This window comes from Carcharhinus amblyrhynchos, chromosome 16 (genome assembly GCF_965287045.1).
Source record: "Carcharhinus amblyrhynchos chromosome 16, sCarAmb.v2.hapA, whole genome shotgun sequence".
NCBI classification, from domain to species: Eukaryota; Metazoa; Chordata; class Chondrichthyes; order Carcharhiniformes; family Carcharhinidae; genus Carcharhinus; species Carcharhinus amblyrhynchos.
Genome location: NC_137339.1, coordinates 53,047,080 through 53,068,852, shown reverse-complemented (window position 1 = coordinate 53,068,852; position 21,773 = coordinate 53,047,080). Strand labels below are relative to the sequence as shown.

General features: G+C 42.6%; 1 protein-coding gene across 1 annotated transcript in view; it reads right to left on the bottom strand.

The window, feature by feature from the left end:
• Positions 1-9,508: 9,508 nt before the first annotated feature.
• rab22a (RAB22A, member RAS oncogene family) overlaps positions 9,509-21,773 on the bottom strand; it is a 104,584-nt gene continuing 92,319 nt past the window's right edge. Inside the window, exon 7 of the mRNA XM_080205093.1 lies at positions 9,509-20,428. Within this exon, the coding sequence (XP_080061219.1) occupies positions 20,331-20,428 (98 nt within the window). The 3' untranslated portion in view covers positions 9,509-20,330. The remainder of the gene's footprint in view (positions 20,429-21,773) is intronic.

Here is a 21,773-nt window from a genome sequence, read left to right as displayed (position 1 = left end):
ATCCACACACAAACATTGCCTAATTCCACCCTTTACTAAGCTTGTCTGAACCCTCCTTCATGGCTTTGTTACCTCTGGACTATTCTAATACCTCCCATGAACTTGAGTTTATCTAGAACTCTGGTGCCTACATCCTCACTCACACATTTGTTATCTATTCTTTCACAGGGATGTGGATGTCACAGGTTGGGCCAGCATTTATTGCCCATTCTTAATTGCTCTCGAATCTAGTGGCTTGCTAAGCCATTTCAGAAGACATTTAAGAGAGTCAACTACATGGCTGTGGGTCTGGAGTCACATGTAGGCCACACCAATAAGAGTGGCAGATTTCCTTTCCTAAAGGACAATAGTGAATCAGATGGGTTTTTACAGCTATTTACAATGATTTCACGGTCACCATTACTGACTAGTTTTTCAATTCCAGATTTATTAATTTAATTTAAATTCCTACACCAATTCATCGTAACCCCGCTCCTTGCTACCTCAATTTTTAAATTCTCATCCTTGCTTTCAAATCCCTCCATGGCCTCACCTCTCCATCTGTTGGTAATCTCCTCCAGCCCCACAACCCTTTGTTATATCTAAGGTGCCTTAATTATGGCCTTTCGTGCATTCCAGTTTTAATTACTGCACAGAACTCCATGTTGGAGGTGGGTGTGTCTTTTGGTTCTAAGGTTCAAAGCTCCAGAATACCCTCCAGAAATCTCTCTTTGTCCTTCATTAAGACTCTCCTTAATACCTGTGAACAAATGTGTGATTATCTGTCCTCATGGCCCAGATTTTCCAAGGACCGGCAATCATAAGACCACAAGAAATAGGAATAGGAGGAGGCCATTCAATCATTCAAGCCTACTCCACCGTTTAATAAGATCATGGCAGATCTAACATTCACTAAGTCCACCTTCCTGTCTTTTCTGTCACCTTGAATTCCCCTACTGATTATCATAGAAGTGTACAGGATAGAAACAGGATCTTCGGCCCAACTTGTCCATGCTGCCCTTTTTTTAAGCCACTAAGCTAGTTCCAATTGGCCCATATCTCTTTATACCCATCTTACCTATGTAACTAAATGATTTTAAAGACAAAATCGTACCCGCCTCTACTACTACCTCTGGCAGCTTGTTCCAGATACTCAGCCTGTCAAAAAAATTGCTCCTTTGGACATTTTTGTATCTCTCCCTTCTCACCTTAAACCTATGTCCTCTAACTATAGATTCCCCTACATTTGGAAAAGATGTTGATTAGCTGATCTATGCCACTCATTATTTTATAGACCTCCATAAGATCATCCCCAAATCTCCTAAACTTCAGGTAAAAAAAAGTCCCATCTATCAGCCTCTCAGCTTCTTATAACTCAAATCATCAAGTCCCAATAGGGTCCCAGTAAATCTTTTCTGCACTCTTTCTAGTTTAATATCCTTTTCTATAATAGGGTGACCAGAACTAAGAACATAAGAAATAGGAGCAGAAGTAGGCCATCTAGCCCTTCGAGCCTGCCCCACCATTCAATAAGATCATGGCTGATCTGTCGTGTCTCAGTTCCACATTCCCACCCTCTCCCCATAACCCTTAATCCCCTTGCCTATCAAAAACCTATCAGCCCACGTCTTAAAAATATTTAGCGAGGCAGCCTCCACCACTTCAACGGGCAGAGAATTCCAGAGATTCAACACCCTTTGAGTGAAGAAGTTCCTCCTCAACTCCGTTCTAAACCACCCCCCCTTTATCTTGAGGCTGTGCCCTCTAGTCCTACTGTCCTTTGAGCGGGAAGAGCCTCTCCACCTCTATCCTATCCATCCCATTCAACATCTTATATGTCTCAATGAGATCTCCCCTCATTCTTCTAAACTCTAACGAGTACAAGCCTAGTTTATTCAGCCTCTCCTCATAGTTCAACCCCCTCAACTCTGGTATCAGCCTAGTAAACCTCCTCTGCACTCCCTCCAAGGCCAAAATATCCTTGCACAAGTGTGGCGACCAAAACTGCACATAGTACTCCAGCTGCGGCCTCACCAGTGCCCTATACAGCTGCAGCAAGACCTCCCTACTTTTATATTCAATCCCCTTCGCTATGAAGGCCAGCATCCCATTCGCCTTCCTGACCACCTGCTGCACCTGCAGGCTGGGTTTTTGCGACTCATGCACAAGGACCCCAAGGTCCCTCTGCACCGTCGCATGCTGCAGTTTTTCGCCATGTAAATAATAGTCCTTCCTACCATTATTTCTACCAAAGTGGACAACCTCACATTTGCCAACGTTAAATTCCATTTGCCAGTTCCTGGCCCATTCGCCCAGCCTATCTAGATCCTTCTGCAAACTCTCCACACCCTTTGCACAATTTGCCGTTCCACCAATCTTGGAGTCATCAGCAAATTTCGACACCATACACTCAGTTCCCTCCTCCAGATCATCTACATAAATGGTAAATAGCTGAGGCCCCAGCACCGACCCCTGGGGTACTCCACTAGTCACCAACTGCCAATCCGAATAGCACCCATTGACCCCCACTCTCTGCCTCCTATTCGACAGCCAATCCTCTATCCACGCTAACACCCTACCCCCAACTCCATACCCCCTGACCTTCTGTAATAACCTCGTGAGGCACCTTATCAAACGCCTTCTGAAAATCAAGAAAGACCACATCCACCGGCTCTCCTCTATCCACCGCCCTAGACACATCCTCATAGACCTCCAATAAATTCGTCAGACATGACTTCCCCTTAACAAAACCGTGCTGCGTCTGCTCTATCAAACAATTCTCCTCAAGATGCCTCGCTATTTTCTCCTTGATCACGGATTCTAACATTTTACCTACAACAGACGTTAAACTAACCGGCCTATAATTCCCTGCCTTTTGCCTGCCACCCTTCTTAAACAACGGCGTAACATCAGCCGTTTTCCAATCTTCCGGCACTTCCCTGGAATCCAGCGATGTCTGGAAAACAATCACCAAGGCATCCACTATCACCTCCGCCATTTCTTTCAGAATCCTTGGATGCATTCCATCCAGTCCTGGGGACTTGTCCACAATCAGTCCCTCCAGTCTGTCGAGCACTGCCTCTCTAGTAACAATAATGTCATTCAGGCCCTCCACTCCTACCATCTTTCCATCGCTAACACCCGGCAAATTATTCACGTCCTCCTCCGTGAAGACCGAAACAAAAAAGTTATTCAAGGCCTCAGCCATTTCCCCATCCCCTACCACTAAGTCCCCCCTCTCATCCTCTAAGGGTCCAACGTTCACCCTAGCCAACCTCTTCCTTTTCATATATTTATAAAAACTCTTGCTATCCTTTTTTATGTTAAGCGCTAGCCTAGCTTCATAGTTTATCTTGCCCTTCTTTACCAACTTCTTTGTTGACATTTAAACCTCTCCCAATCCTCTTCTCGCCCACTACTCTTAGCTACTCTAAACGCATCCGCTTTTAATTTAACACTTTCCTTTACCTCCTTCGTTATCCACAGCTGATTATCTCTCCTCCTACGATCCTTTTTAACCATCGGAATAAATTTCTGCTGAGCACCAAGAAAGATCTCCTTAAAGATCCTCCACTGTTCCTCAGCAGACCTACCTTCCAACGCGCTCCCCCAATCAACATTCACCAATTCCTCTCTCATCCTACCGTACTCCCCTCTGTTCAAACAAAGGACACGTCCGGGAACCCACTTTCTCCTCCTCCATCTGCATCAGAAACTCCACCATACAATGATCACTCTTCCCAAGAGGATCCTTCACCATAAGGTCCCTAATTCTACCCACCTCATTACATAACACCAGGAATACTGTACACATTTGGAATACTGTACACAATATTCCAAATGTGCCCTTTTCAATGTCTTGTATGACTTTAACATGACTTTCCAACTCCTGTATTCAATCTTCTGACCAATAAAACCAAGCATGCCGAATGCCTTCTTCACCACTATCCACCTGCGATTCCACTTTCAAGGAGCAATAAACCTGTACCCCAAGCTCTTTGTTCTATAACCACCCCCCCAACATTAATTGAGCAAGTCCTGCCCTGGTTCGATCTACCAAAATCTTGCATTTATCTAAATTAAATGCCATCTGCCATTCATTAACCCACTGGCCCAACAGATCAAGATCCCATGCATCCTACATAACCTTCTTCACTGTCCACTATGCCAATCTTGGTGTCATCTGCAAACTTAATAACCATGCTTCCTAAATTCTCAACCAAATCATTTATATGACAAATAGTGGACCCAGCAACAAACCCTCAGGCATGCTGCTGGTCACAGGCCTCCAGTTTGAAAAACAACCTCTACAACCACTATCTGGCTTCTGTCATCCAGTCAATTTTGTATCCCCCAGATTCCATGAGATTTAACTTTATGCAACAACGTACCATGCAGTACCTTGTCAAAGGCCTTGCTAAAGTCCATGCACACAATATAAATTGCACTGCTCTCATCTACCTTCTTGGTTACCCTTTCAAAAAATTTATGAGACATGATTTTCTACTCAAAGCCATGCTGACTATACCTAATCAGTCCTTGCCTCTCTAAATGCCCATTGATCCTGTTTCAGAATATCTTCTAACAACAGTTCCCAGGCTCTTCCCCTCTTAAACAAAGAGGCATTTGCCACCCTCCAATCTTTAGACACTATACCCGTCACATGACTGTTGATGATTCAAATATCTCTGCTAGGGGACCCGCAGATTCCTCCCACAACATCCTAGGAATAAAAACCTATCAATTTCAGCCTTGAAAATGTTCAAGTACCTGGCCTCCACAGCTTCCTGGGGTTAAGAATTTCAAAGATTCATTTGAGAGAAGAAATTCTTTCTCAAGTCCATCTTAAATAAGCATCCCCTTATTCTGTGACTATGCCCTCTGGTCTGACACTCTTCTTTAAATGGAAACAACCTTCCAACATTTACCCTGTCAAACTACCTAAGATTCTTATGTTTCAATTGTATCACCCTCTCATCCTTCTGAGCTCCAAAGAGTACAGATCCAACCTGTTCAATCTTTCCTCACATGACAGTCCCTCCATACTTAGGATCATCCTAGTAAACCTCCTCTGTACTGCCAACAATAATAATATATTGGTGACATAGTTGTTAGCAGTGCTGCGTCTCAGCCACGGACCTGGTTTCGATTCTGGCTTTGGGTGACTGTGTGGAGTTTGCACATTCTATCTGTTCTGCAGGAAACCCCTCCAGTTGCTCCAGTTTCCTCCCACAGTCCAAAGTTGTGCAGGTTAGGTGGATTGGCCATGCTAAATTGCCCCTTAGCATCCAAAGATGTGTAGATTAGGGGAATTAGCAGGGTAAATGTGTGGGGTTCCAAGAATGGGAGGGGGGTGGGGGGTTGCACAGTGGGGAGATGCTCTGTTGGAGAGTCGGTACATGGCCACCTTCTGTACTGTAGGGATTCTATGATCTTTCCTTAAGTAAGAGGACCAAGACTGTACACAGTATTCAAAATGTGGCATGTTAATGCAAAAGTAGAGAGGTTAGAGGGCACTAGTGAGACCATATTTGGAGTGCTGTGTACAGTATTGGTCTCCTTATTTAAGGGAGGAAGTAAATACATAAGATCATAAGATACAGGAGCAGAATTAGGCCATTCCATCGAGTCTGATCTGCCTTTCAATCATGGCTGAAAAGTTTCTCAACCCCATTCTCCCACCTTTTCGCCGTAAACTTTGCTCCCCTTACCAATCAAGAACATCTCTCTCTGAAGTATACTCAGTGACCTGGCTTCCACAACCTTCTATGGCAATGAATTCCATAAATTCACCACCCTCTGGCTGAAGAAGTTCCTCCTCATCTCATTTCTAAAGGGTCATCCCTTTATTCTGAGGCTTTACCCTTGGATCCTAGTCTCTCCTGCTAATGGAAACATCATCTCCACATCCACTCTATCCAGGTCTTTCAACTTTTCATTCTTGTGATCATTTTTGTCAATCCACATGGACCCTTTCCGAGGCCAGCAGATCTTTCCTTACAACGGGGCCCAAAACTGCTCAATACTCCATACGTAGTCTGGGCAGACATTATAAAGCCTTAACAGTACATCCCTGCTTTTCTATTCTAGTCCTCTCAAAACGAATGCTAACAGTTCATTTGCCTTCTTCACTACCCAACTCAATCTAAGTTAACTTTAAGTGAATTCTGAACTAGGACTCCAAAGTCCCTTTACACTTCCAATTTCTGAATTCTCTCCCCATATAGAAAATAGTTTACACCTCTATTCTTCCTATCTACCAAGTGCATAACCTCACTTTCCAACATTGTATTCCATCTGCCATTTCTAAACCCACTCTCCTAATCTGTTCAAGTCCTTCTGTGGCCTCCCCGTCTGCTCAATACTACCTGTCCCACCATCTATCTTTGCATCATCTGCAAACTTGGCCACAATGCCCTCAGTTCCTTCATCTTGATCACTGATGTATAAAATGAAAAGTTGTGTACCCAACATTGAACCCTGCAGAACTCCAGTAGTCACCACCTCCTAAGGGTTCCTTCACCTTAAGCTTGCTTAGCAAGTCTGCCTCATTACATATCACCAAATCCAGAACTGCCTGTTCCCTAGTGGGTTCCAAAACAAGTTGCTCCAAAAAGCCATCTCATAGACATTCCATAAATTTCTTCTTTGGGATCCACTACCAACCTGATTTTCCTCGTCTACCTGTACATTGAAATCCCCAAGATCACAAAACAGTCCACACATCAATAAACAAAAAACTATTAACTTTATTAGTAAACTGCATACAACTTTCTCTTGCACATTAGAAAATACATCATGGACGGTGTAGTGATTTTAGCAATTATTGGCTACACGAGACAAATGCATATTTAGCATTTCCAGGTTTAAATGATTTTGTAATGATGGGTTATGCTAATCTACAGTTGCAAATTAAAATATGGGCAATACACTTTAATACTACAACATTTTTACTGGTTAAACAGATTATAACCTCATTTTCTCATGTTAAGAGTAACATATCATGTAGGTACAATGATTAAACGTGTCATTTCTGTTTGGGCCCAGCCCAAGTTTTAAAACATCTGTTCTTATCCTTCAGAAAAGTTGAGCAAAAAAAAAAATTCCTTCACAGCTAGTTATTAGGCAACATTTCATGCATTAAAGCAAAATGAGTTATAGGCTTCAATTTGAACCAGTGCTGTCACTAGGATTCAGTAAGGCTAATGATAGATGCGCAATTATCTATAGAATCCAACTTAACTCAAAAAGCATCAGCAGTACAATTCCAGACTATGTCAAACTTTGGCAGTGTCTGGAGAGAGCAATTTCACTTGTGTAACAAGAGGGATATGAAAACATGAATAATTGGATCAGAGCCTGCAGATGTAATTCAGCCCCATTTTGAAGGCATATGTTTCACCCTTTTTATATTACATTATAAACTCTGGCCTATAATTATAATGAAAACCATCTATGTAAACTTGTTATGCAAATATACACTCCAGCTAGTGGCAGTGCTATTGCATCACCTCAGGAGGGAGGCTTGGAATATAATTATGGCATAATTAGTTTATTTAAGCAGATTCAATCGAAATGTGGGTATGAAAGTTTTAAAACGAACAAAAACTGAGGAAATGTGCACAGCTGTCAATCTTTAATATATTACATATGAATGTAACACACTGGATTTCAGATTAAATTGGATTGCATCTGGGAAGTGATCTCCAAATAAGCTCTTCAATTTTTTTGGCGGTTTCATCAGTTGAGAAAGACACCGAAAGACAAAATACCATCCTTACATTATGAATTAAGTATGTAGAAACCTTTCACAGAACAACCGGACAAGTCAGATTTAAATTGAGTTTACTGGACCAGATTGGCTCTGCAGTTAGCATAGTGAAAATGATAACCACATTTGAACAGCAACATTCGGACAAGGCCAACACGAATTAGAATCATGTGACTATGCTACAACGTAGTGTGTTGGTCCCTCAGACATCCTATTCTGAAAAGACACTGAGGCAGGACATACCACTCCATTCACCCCATCCTCAGTCAGGCTGTACTGCATAGCATACAGTCATACAATAAAAAGCTGTTGGGATTGGCTTCTGTTTTGTTAGGTGCTTGTGCCATTACTGAAAATGGTCTAATCATTACTGTGTACATAATTAAAAGGATGGAACAATGCAGCATGGAAAGATTACCCCGGGAATGACTGATTTAACTCAAAATGGTACTGTAAATGAATCCTCCTTCAAGTGCATTAACCTTCAATGAACAAGTTCCAACAGGATTATAATAGGAGTCAAGGTCAGCTACCAAATCCTTGGGATGCATGCACACAAATCTCCAACAGGGAAAATGACAAACAATTTATGGACAATACATGAGAAATTGGGTCGGTATGCATAATGCCAGTCCAACAGTGTGTCCATCATTAATGCTTCCCAGTTATGTCAATTTGTGAACAATGAACAAATTCAAGACAAACTCGCATTCCAGTGGTTTGGTGAAATTCAGATTACTGAATAGCCAGAAAGTGTGATTCATACACTAGAACTCAATTTTCCTAACGGCAATATGAAATGCTGTGCAGCTCATCAACAAATGGTATGTTTTCTCTCCACATAGGCTGCATTTAATGAGGAAGTCATGATGTGGAGATGCCACGTTGGACTAGGGTAAACACAGTAAGACATCTCACAATATCAGGTTAAAGTCCAACAGGTTTATTTGGTAGCAAAAGCCATTAGCTTTTGGAGCACTACTCCTTTGTCAGGCAAGAGGGAGTTGTGTTCACAAACAGGGCATATAAAGAGATAAACTCAATTTACAAAATAATCGTTGGAATGCGAGTCTTTACAGGTAATCAAGTGTCAAAAGGTACAGACACTGAGTGGAGAGAGCATTAAGCACAGGTTAAAGAGATGTGTATCGTCTCCAGACAGGACAGTTAGTTAGATTTTGCAAGCCCAGGCAAGTCATGGGGGTTACAGATAGTGTGACACGAACCCAAGATCCCGGTTGAGGCTGTCCTCATGTGTGCGGTCAGTCTCTGCTCAGCGACTCTGCATTGTCGTGTGTTGTGAAAGTTATCTTGGAGAATGTTTACCCGAAGATAGGTCACGAGCATTTAGCCTCCGATCTTCAGGTAAGCGTTCTCCAAGGCAACCTTCGCGACACACGACAACGCAGAGTCGCTGAGTAGAGACTGATAGCCAAGTTCTGCACATGAGGATGGCCTCAACCGGGATCTTGGGTTCATGTCACATTATCTGTAACCCCCACGATTTGCCTGGGCTTGCAAAATCTCATTAACTGTCCTGTCTGGACGCGATACACACATCTTTAACTTGTGCTTAACGCTCTCTTCACTCACATTGTCTGTACCTTTAAGACTTGATTATCTGTAAAGACTCGCATTCCAACCATTATTTTGTAAATTGAGTTTGTCTCTTTATGTCCTGTTTGTGAACTGAAATTCCACTCACCTGATGGAGCAGTGCTCTGAAAGCTAGTGACTTTTGCTACCAAATAACCTGTTGGACTTTAACCTGGTGTTGAGAGACTTCTTATTGTGTTTAATGAGGAAGGGCAGGGAAAGGTGGAGGAGAGGGGGGAAAGAAGAGAGAAACAAATCAAAACTGTTGGAAGATTAATCGTAGCTGCAGAATAACACTGACACATATTAATCCATCTCCCCCTCCATCTGAGCCGCTTACACCAATTGAAAAATTGGAAATGAACGCTAAAAAGGAAAAAGGTGGTTTCAAACCTGAAATAATCAAACAAAACTTCTGGCCATTTCTATTCCTTTGCAATATTGTGCTGAACTGATGGTGCAATAACAAAGGGATACTTGAACTGCCTATCTCAGCTAAATACCAGAGGAGCTATTTTCAAACTGTATATCTTTCAGCTAAAATACTTGCATCTTCCCCATTCCCCCAACTTCAGCAGTGAAATCACTGTTTAACTGGGGAGCCAGAATGCAGTTACAAGCAAGATTTGAGAGAGTATCAAATGTTCATTGAGTCATTTGACTCAAGGATAAACGTCCACAAATACAATTAATTACAGATTGTGTCCTCAAAACAAGAGAGCATTTGGAGCTGCGAACAAAAAGTGTGATAAAAGGATTACTGCTACCATGATGGGAGCAATTTGAGCTATTTGCTTAAAGAAAATGATATGAACACACCGATGGAACATAAAAATCCACAAACTGCAGGCCTACACGGTGGACACAACATACGCAGCAGCAAAATTTAAAAGATGTGCCAAAAACAAATAATCACATTTGATAAATAAAAATGTCTGGAGATAAAAATGGAATGGGGCCAATGATGAGGAGAAGAGGGGAGAGTGTGGTATTCATACACTGATTTGTTCGTGCAGGATTCTCTCTTACTAAAGTAGTTCCATTAAAGGGGGATCCAAGCAGCTCCTTCATACCAGGGCAGATTCTCTGCTCATGGTAGTCCAATCAACATTAGGGGGAGTAATTTGCCAAAGAGACCGTCTGCGATCACATTTTAAAACAAAGATCATTAAATTTTGGCTGTGCATTTTGCACCTTGCTGGTTGTGTTAGACACTGCTTGGTGTAGTCACTGTGGTATGGCAGTCTCCCTTGCTACAGAGGGAGACAGTGGGTTAAGGAGTGCAGAATTTACTGGCTTGTCGTCTCCAAGCCCTCTTGCCAGCAAGCAGGGCTTTTAGTTTCACCTTGTGCCACTTGCTCTAATGCCCAGTCAGCTCCCAAAAGGTCCTTGCCATGAGCAGTTGTCAAAGTTGATGCTTGCATGTGTCTTTGAAATGGACATTCATGTGCAACTACGACTTTCTCAGAACATGTCACACCGCAAGCTGTGGTGGAGACATCCAGTCAGAACACTGGCACAAGCTGGACCTGATCAATGTCATACATGATTCTCTCAACAGCACCTTCAACATATGTAGCTACCATAAGTGCTGACTGTGACCAGATTGCTGTCCAAGACGAGCATTAGATCTGGTATGTAGGAAGATGGTTGAGATTGTGGTCTGTCATCTCAGCTGCAGGACATCTCTGCAGGAGTCGCTCAGGGTAGTGTCCTAGGCCCAACAATCTTAGCTACTTCATCAATGACCTTCCCTCCGTCACAAAGTCAGAAGTGGGATGTTCGATGATTGCAGAACGTTCAGCACTATTCAAGATTCATAAGATACTGAAGCAGTCCATGTTCAAATGCAACAAGATCTGGACAATATCCAGGCCAGGGCTGACAAGTGGCAAGTAACATTCTCACCACACAAATACCAAGCAATGACCATCACCAATGAGACACACTAACCACTGCCTCTTGACATTCAATGGTGTAACCATCACTGAACCCCAACTGTCAACATCCTTGGGGTTACCACTGATCAGAAACTCAACTGGACTCACCACATGAACACAGTAGCTAGGAATACTGTGGTGAGTAATTTGCCTTCTGACTCCCCACTTGCCTGGATGGGTGCAGCTCCAACAACACTCAAGAAGCCTGACACCATCCAGGGCAAAGCAGCCCACTTGATTGGCACCACATCCACAAACATTCAATCCCTCCACCACCGATGCTCAGTAGCAGCGGTGTGTACTATCAATAGATACACGCAGCAATTCAAAGATCCTTAGACAGCACCTTCCAAACCCACAGCCACCTACGTCTAGAAGGGCAATGGCAGCAGATAAATGGGAACACCATCAACTGCATGTTCTCCTCCAAGCCACTCACCATCCTGACTTAGAAATATATCGCCACTCCTTCGCAGTCACTGAGTCAAAATCCTGGCATTCCCTCCATAATGGCATTGTGGGTCAACCCATAGCACACGGACTGCTGCAATTCAAGAATTCAACTCACCACCACCTTCTCAAGAGCAATTAGGGATGGGCAATAAATGCTGGCCAGCCAGAGACACCCATGTTCCACAAATGAATAAAACAACATCTGGATAGGACCTGAATTCCTTGTTGCCATCAAGTCTGGCAATCCTCCTTTGTTCTCTGCCCTTTCCTCTAAAGGAAAATGCAGATTAAAAACTCTTGACATCAATTGATAGAATGTACTGTATTAATGGATGGAGCCATATATTTCCAGCCATTTAACAACAGTGCAATACGATAGTGGGAATTTAGCTCCGAAAGATCAAATAGTGACTAATCTCCAGATATGCTTCCTTCCTGCCACTGGAGACACTGACCTATACAAGAAAGCCAGATATGATCTGAGGAGATTCATCAAAGATGCCAAAAGACAGTACCAGACCACACTAGAGTCTCAGGCTAACCACACCGGCCCTCGCCGACATTGGCAAGGTCTGCAAGACATAACAAGCTACAAGATGAAGGCATGTAAAATTGCCGGCTCCCTCTGTGATGTGCTCAATGCATTCTACACCCGTTTTCAGCAAGAGGTCAGCGACAGCATGCCCTCCACCCGGGAAGCCTTGGGTGAACCTTTATCTGTGGTCACCACTGCACATGACAAAGCAGCTTTCTTGAAGGTCAACCCATGGAAAGCAACTGGCCCGGATGTGCACTCACATCCTGCGTGGATTAGCTGCCGAAGGTATTCACAGGCAGCTTCAACCTCTCTTTACAATAATCTGAGGTCCCTATCTGCTTCAAGAGGACGACCATCATTCTGGGACCATCATTCTAAGAAAAACCAAGCCTTAATGACTATCGGACGGTGGCTCTGACATCCAGAAGTGCTTCAAAAGGTTAGTCATGGCACAAATCAATTCCAGCCTCGTGGATTACCTGGATCCACTACAGTTTGCCTACCGCCACAACAGTTCTACAGCAGACACCATTTCCCTGGCCCTGCACTCAATCCTGGAACACCGAGATAACAAGCACACCTATGTCAGACTTCTATTTATGGGCTACAGCTCAGCCTTCAAAACTACTATTCCCATGAAACTCATCTCCAAACTCCGTGGTCTAGGCCTCAGCACCTCCCTTTGCGACTGGATCCTGAACTTCCTAACTCACAGTCCATAATCAGTAAGGACAGCCAACACCTCCGCCACGATCCTCCTCAACCACTGGTGCCCCACAAGGCTGTGTTCTCAGCCCCCTATTATACTCCTTACACACTTATGACTGTGTGGCCAAATTCCCCTCCAATCCAATTTTCAAGTTTGCTGACAACACCACCATAGTGGGTTGGATCTCAAACAATGACGAGGCAGGAATGAGATAGAAAATCTGATGAACTGGTGCGGCAACAATAATCTCTCCCTCAATCTCAACAAAACGAAGGAGATTGTCATCCACTTCAGGAAGTGTAAAGGAGACCATGCCCCTATCTACATCAAAGGGGTCAAAGCAGAAAAAGTCAAGAACTTCACATTTTTAGATGACCAGATCACTAAATATCCTGGTCCCCCCATGCCGATACTATAGTTAAGAAAGCCCGCCAACGCCTTTACTTTCTCAGAAGACTATGGAAATTTGGCATGTCAGCTACGACTCTCACCAACTTTTACAGATGCACCATACAGATGCATTCCTTCTGGTTGCATCACAGCATGCTATAGCTTCTGCTCTGCCCAAGACTGCAAGGAACCAGAAAAAGGTTGTGAATGTAGCCCAATCCATCACGCAAACCAGCCTCCCATCCATTGACTGTCTACTCTTCTCACTGCCTCGGCAAAGCAGCCAGAATAATTAAGAAAACCACACACTCAGGACATTCTCTCTTCCACCTTCCTTCGGGAAGGAAATACAAAAATCTGAGGGTAAGTACCAACCAACTCAAGAACAGCTTCTTCCCTGCTGCTATCAGACTTTTGAATGGACTTACTTTGCATTACGTTTGTCTTTCTTTACACCCTAGCTATGACTATGACACTACAGTCTGCGCTCTCATTTGCTTCTCTATGAATGATATGTTTTATCTGTATAGCGTGCAAAACAATATTTTTCACTGTATGTTAATACATGTGACAATAATAAATCAAATAGTGTCTCCATAGTCACTTATGTTACCTTGGCTAAATCTGTCTTGTTTCAAGTTTAAATTAAGAATGATCTATTACTGCCCTACATGACCTGATGGTACCTATTGTAGGCTGGGGAGAAAACAGCAGAGGCACTATAATTTTCAAAAATTCTTCGGAAACAAGAAACATCCAAAGGCGTGGATAGAGAGAGAGAGAAAAAATGATAAAGCAGGAAATGACATTAGTTAGAAAGGTTTGGTTCATTAAGAACAGTGCCGAGTTGCAGTGTATAGGTCAAATTGGGCCAATTTCGTTAAATCAGTTAACTATTAAACAATTTATCTGAAACTGATGTAAATCAGAAAGGGAATGCAGTAAACGTGACATTTCAAGCTTTTGATAAAAATTTACGTAAGAGAAGCAGTCAAAAATGAAGTCATACAGTATTAAAAGGAATGGAACTATGCGAAAGTAAACCGAACGATAAGCTATGCGCTAGAAATCAAGCAGTATGGACACACCTGTTTTTTTAATTGGTGCCCTGTGGGTAGTAGTGTGTTCCAGAGATTTAAGCTTCAAATTTTTGTTTTGTCATACGCATTATTAATTTGGATATAGTGATGTAGTTTGCTGACATTCAATTAGGGGTTACAGTAAAGTGTCAGGAAGAACGCAAGTGAATGAGTGTGTGAATGAAAGCACGATTGTAGAAAGAACAGATGGATGACAGCTGAAAGCTGAGAACAAACAAAGTACTATATTTTGTGGAAAACTGAACTGGGGTTATTGAATGAAAAAGCAAGTAAGTGATATGGCTTTGTATAAGTCTTATTGCGTTAGAGCAATGAAAAAAGGTAAAACAAAGATTTATTTAGTTAATATAGAAATCATATAGCTGTGAGAAAACTTGCTGGGGTGGGGCGGTTTCCAACGGAGGGAAGATAGTTATGGGGAAAATTATAGAAGGGTTTGAGGGATAAAAAGTGAATGTTTCTATTGGTGAATTGGAAACAAGGGTATGGACACATTAGCAGAAAATGATTTTTCATTTTTAATTCAGCAGGTTATCAAAGAGGGAGTAGGTGGGAAGGTAAGCTGTGAGGAGGATGCAGAGATGCTTCAGCGTGATTTGAACAGGCTGAGTGGGCATATGTGAATAAATGTGAGGTTATGCACTTTGGACCGAGAACAAGAATGGCACAGCATGATTTAAATAACATACTGGGAAATTTTGATGTACAAGAGAGACCTGGATGTCCTAATACACCAGTCATTGAAAGCAAACATGCAAGCAGTGACCAAGGCACATGGTATGTGGCCTTTATTGCAAGAGGACTTGAGTACAGGAGCAAGGATGTCTTACAGTAGCTCTACAGGACCTTGGTGAGGCCACCACTGAAGTATTGTGTGCCGTTTTAGTCTTCTCACTCCAAAAAAAGAGATACTCACCATAGAGGGAGTGCAGTGAAGGTTCACCATATAGATTCCTAGGATGGCAGGATTCTCATTTGAGAAGAATTGGGTCGACTAGGCCTGTATTCACTGGATCTCACTGAAATGTTTAGAATTTTGCATAGACTGGATACATTGATATCATTTCCTCTGGTTGTGGTAAGGTGGGGTAGAGGTGTGTTGATTTCCATATGGGCATCTACTACAAGGGGTTACTGTCTCAGGATACAGGGTAGGCATTGGCACTGAGATGAGGAGAAATTTCTTCACTCAAAGGGTGGTGAACTTGTAGAATTCTCTACCAGAGAAGGCTATGAAGATCAAGTCACTGAATATATTTGAGGAAATAGATTTCTAGACACAAAATATATATTAATGATTTGGATGAGGGAACAAAATATAACTTCTCAAAGTTTGCAGATGATACCAAGTTGGGTGGGAGGGTGAACTGTGACAAGGATGTAGAGATCCTTCAGTATGATCCGGACAGGTTGAGTGAGTGGGCAAATCAATGGCAGATGCACTATAATTTGGGTAAGCGTGAAGTCATTCACTTTAGAAGCCAAAACAAGGAGGCAGATTATTATATGAATGGCTGTAAATAGGGAGAGGGGGGTGAGCAGCAGGACCTGGGTGTCTTTGTGCACCAGTTGCTGAAGGTGCAGCATGCGGTAAAGAAGCAAATGGTATGTTGGCCCCCATTGTGAGATCGAGTACAGGAGCGGGATGTGTTGTTGCAATTATACAGGGCTTTGGTGAGGCCACATCTAGAATAACGTGTGCAGTTTTGGTCTCCTTTTCTGATGAAGCATGTTCTTGCTCTCTAGGCTGTTTCTGGGGATTATGGGACTGATGTATGAGAAGAGATTGATTAGGTTAGGCTTGTTTTTGCCGAAGTTGAGATGAAGGAGGGGGGGATCTCAGAGATTTATAAATTTCTAACAGGAGTAGATGCAGGGAGGATGTCCAGAACCAGGGATACAGGGTAGACTATTTAGGACAGATATGAGGAGACATTTCTTCACCCAAAGAGTGGTGAGCCTGTGGAATTCATTACCATAGGAAGTAGTTGATGCCAAAATATTGAATATATTTAACAGGCAACTAGTTATAGCACTTGGGGAAAATGCTATCAAAGGGTATGGGGAGAAAGCAGATTAAGCTATTGAGTTGGAAGATCAGCCATGATCGTGACGAATGGGAGAGCAGGCTTGAAGGGCCAAATGGCCTCCTCCTGCTTCTATCTTTTATGTTTCTAAAGGAGAGTGCAAGAGTATGATGATGGGATAAAGAATCAACTATCATAATGAATTGCAGAGGGGCACTAACAGCCTATTCTAATTTCTATGTTTCTAATGTCAGGGCCTATCTCACGTTGTGCCATGTGACAATAATGCCCTAATTGGGACCTGATTGACTGTAGTTCAATTAAGCAGCTGAGGACAGGTTGATTGACAGTTTAATTGATATGCAAAATAAATAATTACTTGCTTGGCATCCAATTCCATTTTAGACAGTCCTATTCCATCGCATTACTATCAGCTATTGTGGATGCTGTTCAAGAGACAATGTCCTACCTTTAATTATGATGAGGGCTCCCCAGCTGAGGCTAGTCAAGTTTTAGGAAAACCAGAGATGTCAAAAATCACTGGCTGACTATGTTCAATTGAAGTGGCTGCATAAAAAAAAAGTGTTAAACTATTATGGTTATCAGCACCAGATTCCACAAGCCAGGCTGCAGTCTTTATGGTGTTGCCATCAAATTTCTTACTCACCAAATCCTTCCTCTCACCTTCTGGCAGAGACCCCTGGCATTAATTCAGGAACTCTCTCTCAAAAATGCCTCTGATTCTACACAGCAAGCCCAAAGTGGCCTCAAACTCATTTAATAATCATTAGAATGATTTATATCCCATGGGCTGCAATCACCCTCATTTTCTAGAAATCCACTTAAGTTCTCGAAGGAACACAAAAATAGTCAACCTGTACATTTTGAAGTCTCGGTCCACCAGGCGATCAACTTTGGGACTGAAACAATCTGGACATCCAATCTCACTCCCTCCTTCCTCTTTTTAAACGGTGATCTCTAGTTCTACTTGCTTTCACCACCTCAAATATTCCATCTTGCCTTAGCTCAGATTCCCACCAGATTAAAGGATGTTGCTACAAATATTACTATACATTTTTTTCAAAAAAAAACAGCAAAAGGACTGCTTTTTTGTGCTGAGAAACAAACTCTGAGGTGCATTTGAATTCATTCATTAAATTGTGCCGAGAGCTCACCACTGTAAGTGCTTAGATGGGTTTAGTGCAACAGAATGTGAAATCTTGCATTAACACCATAAACATTCAAACAAACGCATCAAATTTTATTTGCTTGTGAAAGTGAGCACTGTATTGCACCATTAAAAATAATTGCTTTTAACATGGGGAAGGGAGAGGGATGCAGGATACAGCAGGACCATAAACCTGCATTAAATGTAAATGCTCTCATTTGTACACTCCAATGCCAGCCTTCTGGAAAATGCTGCTGCCATTTAGATGTACTTGTTGCTTAAGCGTCTGCTATGGCTGGGTGGTAGCACTCTTGCCAAATGTAGCTTGTGTATTCACATCCCAGCCCACAGATTTGAGCATAAAGTCACTCAGCACTGAGGTCAGGGTGCTATCTTTCAGAGATGTTAAAGGGCTCATCGAGGCACTGTTTAAAAGAGCTAGGGAGATCTCCTCAGTGACCTGGCCAATTATTTATTTCTCAACCAGCATTATCATATTAGATTAGCTGGTCTTTAACCCCATGTTGTGTGGAAATTGACTGCCATAACAACAACTTTACAGTTAATGAAGTACTCATGAAGTGAAGTGTTCTGGGGCACCCTGAGGTCAGGAAATATGTTATTCAAATACAAAGTGCTTTTTTTTAAAAAGCTGAAAATATCACTAGCTCAAGTTCATGGAATTAATGGGGCTGAAATGAGAGCACACAGGCCATGATCCCAACAAGATGGTACCAACAACTCCTCCCAATTGAGAAGGAAAGAACTAAAATTACACTGATAACTAACTGGCCTGGCCTGTCCAATGAAAACCAAAGGGAGGCTGGAATCACTAATGTAACTGCAGGTTTCTCAACATGTTTGAGATACTCTGACAAGCTTCACTTGCAAATCAGAACTGTCTATTTCAGAAAGACCAACAGCAGCAAGGGGGAAAAAAATGACTTCCATCTGCTCTTTGGTGGAGGAGGATTGGAGGCAAAGAACTGAGTAGAAATTGAATGAATCAAAGAATTGATTCACCCTCAGAGACCCTTCTTTCCCAACCAAGGGAATTAATTCATTGGTAGCCTATGTTGAAGAGCACCAACACCATCACAAGATACTCAGCAGCATTCATTCAACTGTGGCCAAATTGATCATGCATAAAATTTCTTGGATTTTGAGTTATACCTATCCATGATAACCAGCAGGGTTTTACTGCCATGGTTATAGTAAATGGAATGCACTCTTACGTTAAAAAGATCTAATCCCTTTGCAGCTCTTGCCATATTCTGACAATACTCTTTTTAGTGTTAATCTAGGTGTTTGTTTAAAATCTTAAAGTTGTACCACCCTTAAGATATGTTTCTTAAATCTCACATATCATCCACTTACATAAGCACAGCTTGCAGACATACATTCTCATATAGATTGAAGACCAGAAAATAAACTCTCACAATCTAATTCATTCCCTTCTTTGGGTTCCAACACAAGGATTCAGGCATCAGAGGAAGTTGCTTTTGGAAGTTGCGCAAACGTTTTACCTCACACTCAGAAATCCAGGCTTTGTTCAACATCAATTAGAATTCACTATTGTTGGACTAGATACAAGAATCAAAAATACTTCCCTTTCCGTATAAAAATGCAAGTCATCATCTCATCCAAATCTGTTGACTCATTGGGGGTAGAGTTTCTCAAACACCAGCTGGCTTCTCACCTTCAGGCATGAGATCCTTCCACCAGCTTTGGCGGAATCCTTGAGCATTATGAAGCACACTAAAGCAGAGCTCCAGCCTATCCTCACCAGCTATCCACATGCACAAAGTTTCAGCAGGATTGATGGAATGATAAGGAGCAGGAATCTTGGTTAATTTTTCTCTTGCCTAGTCAGATCATTTAACATAGCACAGGCCAAGAGCAAACCTGGAAACATGCAACATGGTGTATTTATCTAATAAGCCACCAGGGAGGTAGAAGTTTTCTCTGTACAAGGATCATATGTTGAAGCCTGCTTTGAATTGACAGCAACTCATCTCACTCAGGTACTCTTAGCAGCCAGAAGGCAGAGAGAAAAACAGGAGGGGGGTGGTGGGGCAAATAGTTTTGTTCTGTAGACTGAACTGTGCCTCCTTAGACAAAAGGAAAAGGTTCTTCTTTTGTTGGAAATTTGTCAATTAATGTATTTCTGAACAGTGGGTTCAAGAAGTTTGAACAAGGGGATCACTGCAGATTGTTGAATTTGAATGGAGAACTGCAAAGTGCATTTTAAAAAGGGAGTCCATTTTTTGATTACAAAACACAAACTAAAAGTGCTTCAGTTTCATAATTTCCCTATTTTTATGTAATAACTTGAGTCTATTTTACATGCAATGGAAAAAAACCTACTTAGTTTTGATTTGTACCTCTGCACCAGACTGCTGTCATGTCAGTTAATCCATTCCTGGGCTCTATGGTTTCCCCGCTTGAGTGTAGACGAGTGAAACACAAACGATTGGAAAAGTGCCTGCCAAAGTGTTGTCTAGTGCACTTATGGAAGAACGAGACAATTTTATGAACTGTGATTATTCTTCCTTCAAGGAAAGCACAGCAGAAAGGCTGAATGCAAGAGGGGCGGTTTTATGGGATCCATCCACATTTTCACATGCTTGCTCCGAGTCAGTCCAAGCATGGAAGACGGTCAGCAACAGTTACGCCTTGTGTCAGAAGGCTGTCTCCTCAGTTTGAATCCTTTATTGTTTGCTCCTGGACTGACAGCTGTTGAAGGAATCCGACGACCTGCACAGACAGGAGAAAAGAAAATTAAAATGATTGTGATCTTTTTGTGAAAAAGAGTGTTATTGGGGGTGGGGGAGAAGAATGAGAGAAGAGGAAGTAGAAAAGAGTTAAAGCCACAAGCAGATCTCGAAGACAGGAAATAGAGGTTGTTGAATGGCAGAGCAATCTCGAGGGGCTGAATGACTTCCTCCTGCTCTTACCTTCTATATCGATTTTGCATCAGTCACAGTCTGCTCTTCCAAAGCTTAGCACATCATTACTGGCAAGTGGAGAGTGTGGTGAAGCAAGCCTATGGTATGTTAGCCTTTATAGGAAGGGGTATAGAATATACGAGCTGGAGTCTAATGTTGCAGTTGTATAGAACGTTGGTTAGGCCGCATTTGGAGTACTGCATCCAGTTCTGGTCACCTTACTACAGGAAGGATGTGGAGACTCTGCAGAGAGTGCAGAGGAGGTTTACCAGGATGTTGCCTGGTATGGAAGGACTGGGGTATGAGGAAAGATTGAAGAAATTGGGGCTCTTTTCCCTTGAAAGACGCCGACTGAGGGGGGGGATCTAATAGAGGTATATAAGATTATGAAGGGTATAGATAGAGTCAACAGAGGCAAGCTATTTCCTATGATAGAGACACGTAGGACAAGGGGCCATGGACTTAAGGTGGGGGGGGGGGGGGGGGGGGGGGGGGGGGGGTGGTGGTGGTGGAGAGGTACAACACAGATATTAGAGGGAGGTTTTTCACACAGAGGGTAGTGGGGGTATGGAATGCTCTGCCAAGTAAGGTGGTGGAGGCAAACACGCTAGTCATTTAAGAGTAACTTAGACAGGCACATGACTGGGTTGGAGATGGGTGGATATAGGAGATTGTTTTAAATAAGGGTCATTAGCATTGGGGCGTCCCTGGTAAGGTAAATGGGTATGGTATGATAATAATGTTTTTTCTCTTTTCATTCACGGGTTTTAAGGCGGTCCACCTTGTGTCCAACGAGGGGCATACACGCGATGGGTCGTACTGGGGCTGCTCTTGGTTGTTCGAGATTGGCCTAGTGCTTCATGTCGTTAGTGTGCGCCTAAACTGGACAAGATACTGGGCAAGATGACAGCTCAGTGACTATTGCTGATTGCTGTGCAGACACATGGATTTGGGCCGGTGTCTGTGGGAGTTTGCGCATTCTCCCTGTGCTTGCGTGGGTTTTCTCTGGGTGCTCCGGTTTCCTCCCACACCCCAAAGATGTGCTGTTAGGCTGATTGGCAGGAATAAATTGTCCCTAAATCAGTTTCCCTCAATCTGGATGGCCATAAAACATTAGACAGGGGTCGTGGGTGGAGAGGGGGACTGGTGGTGTT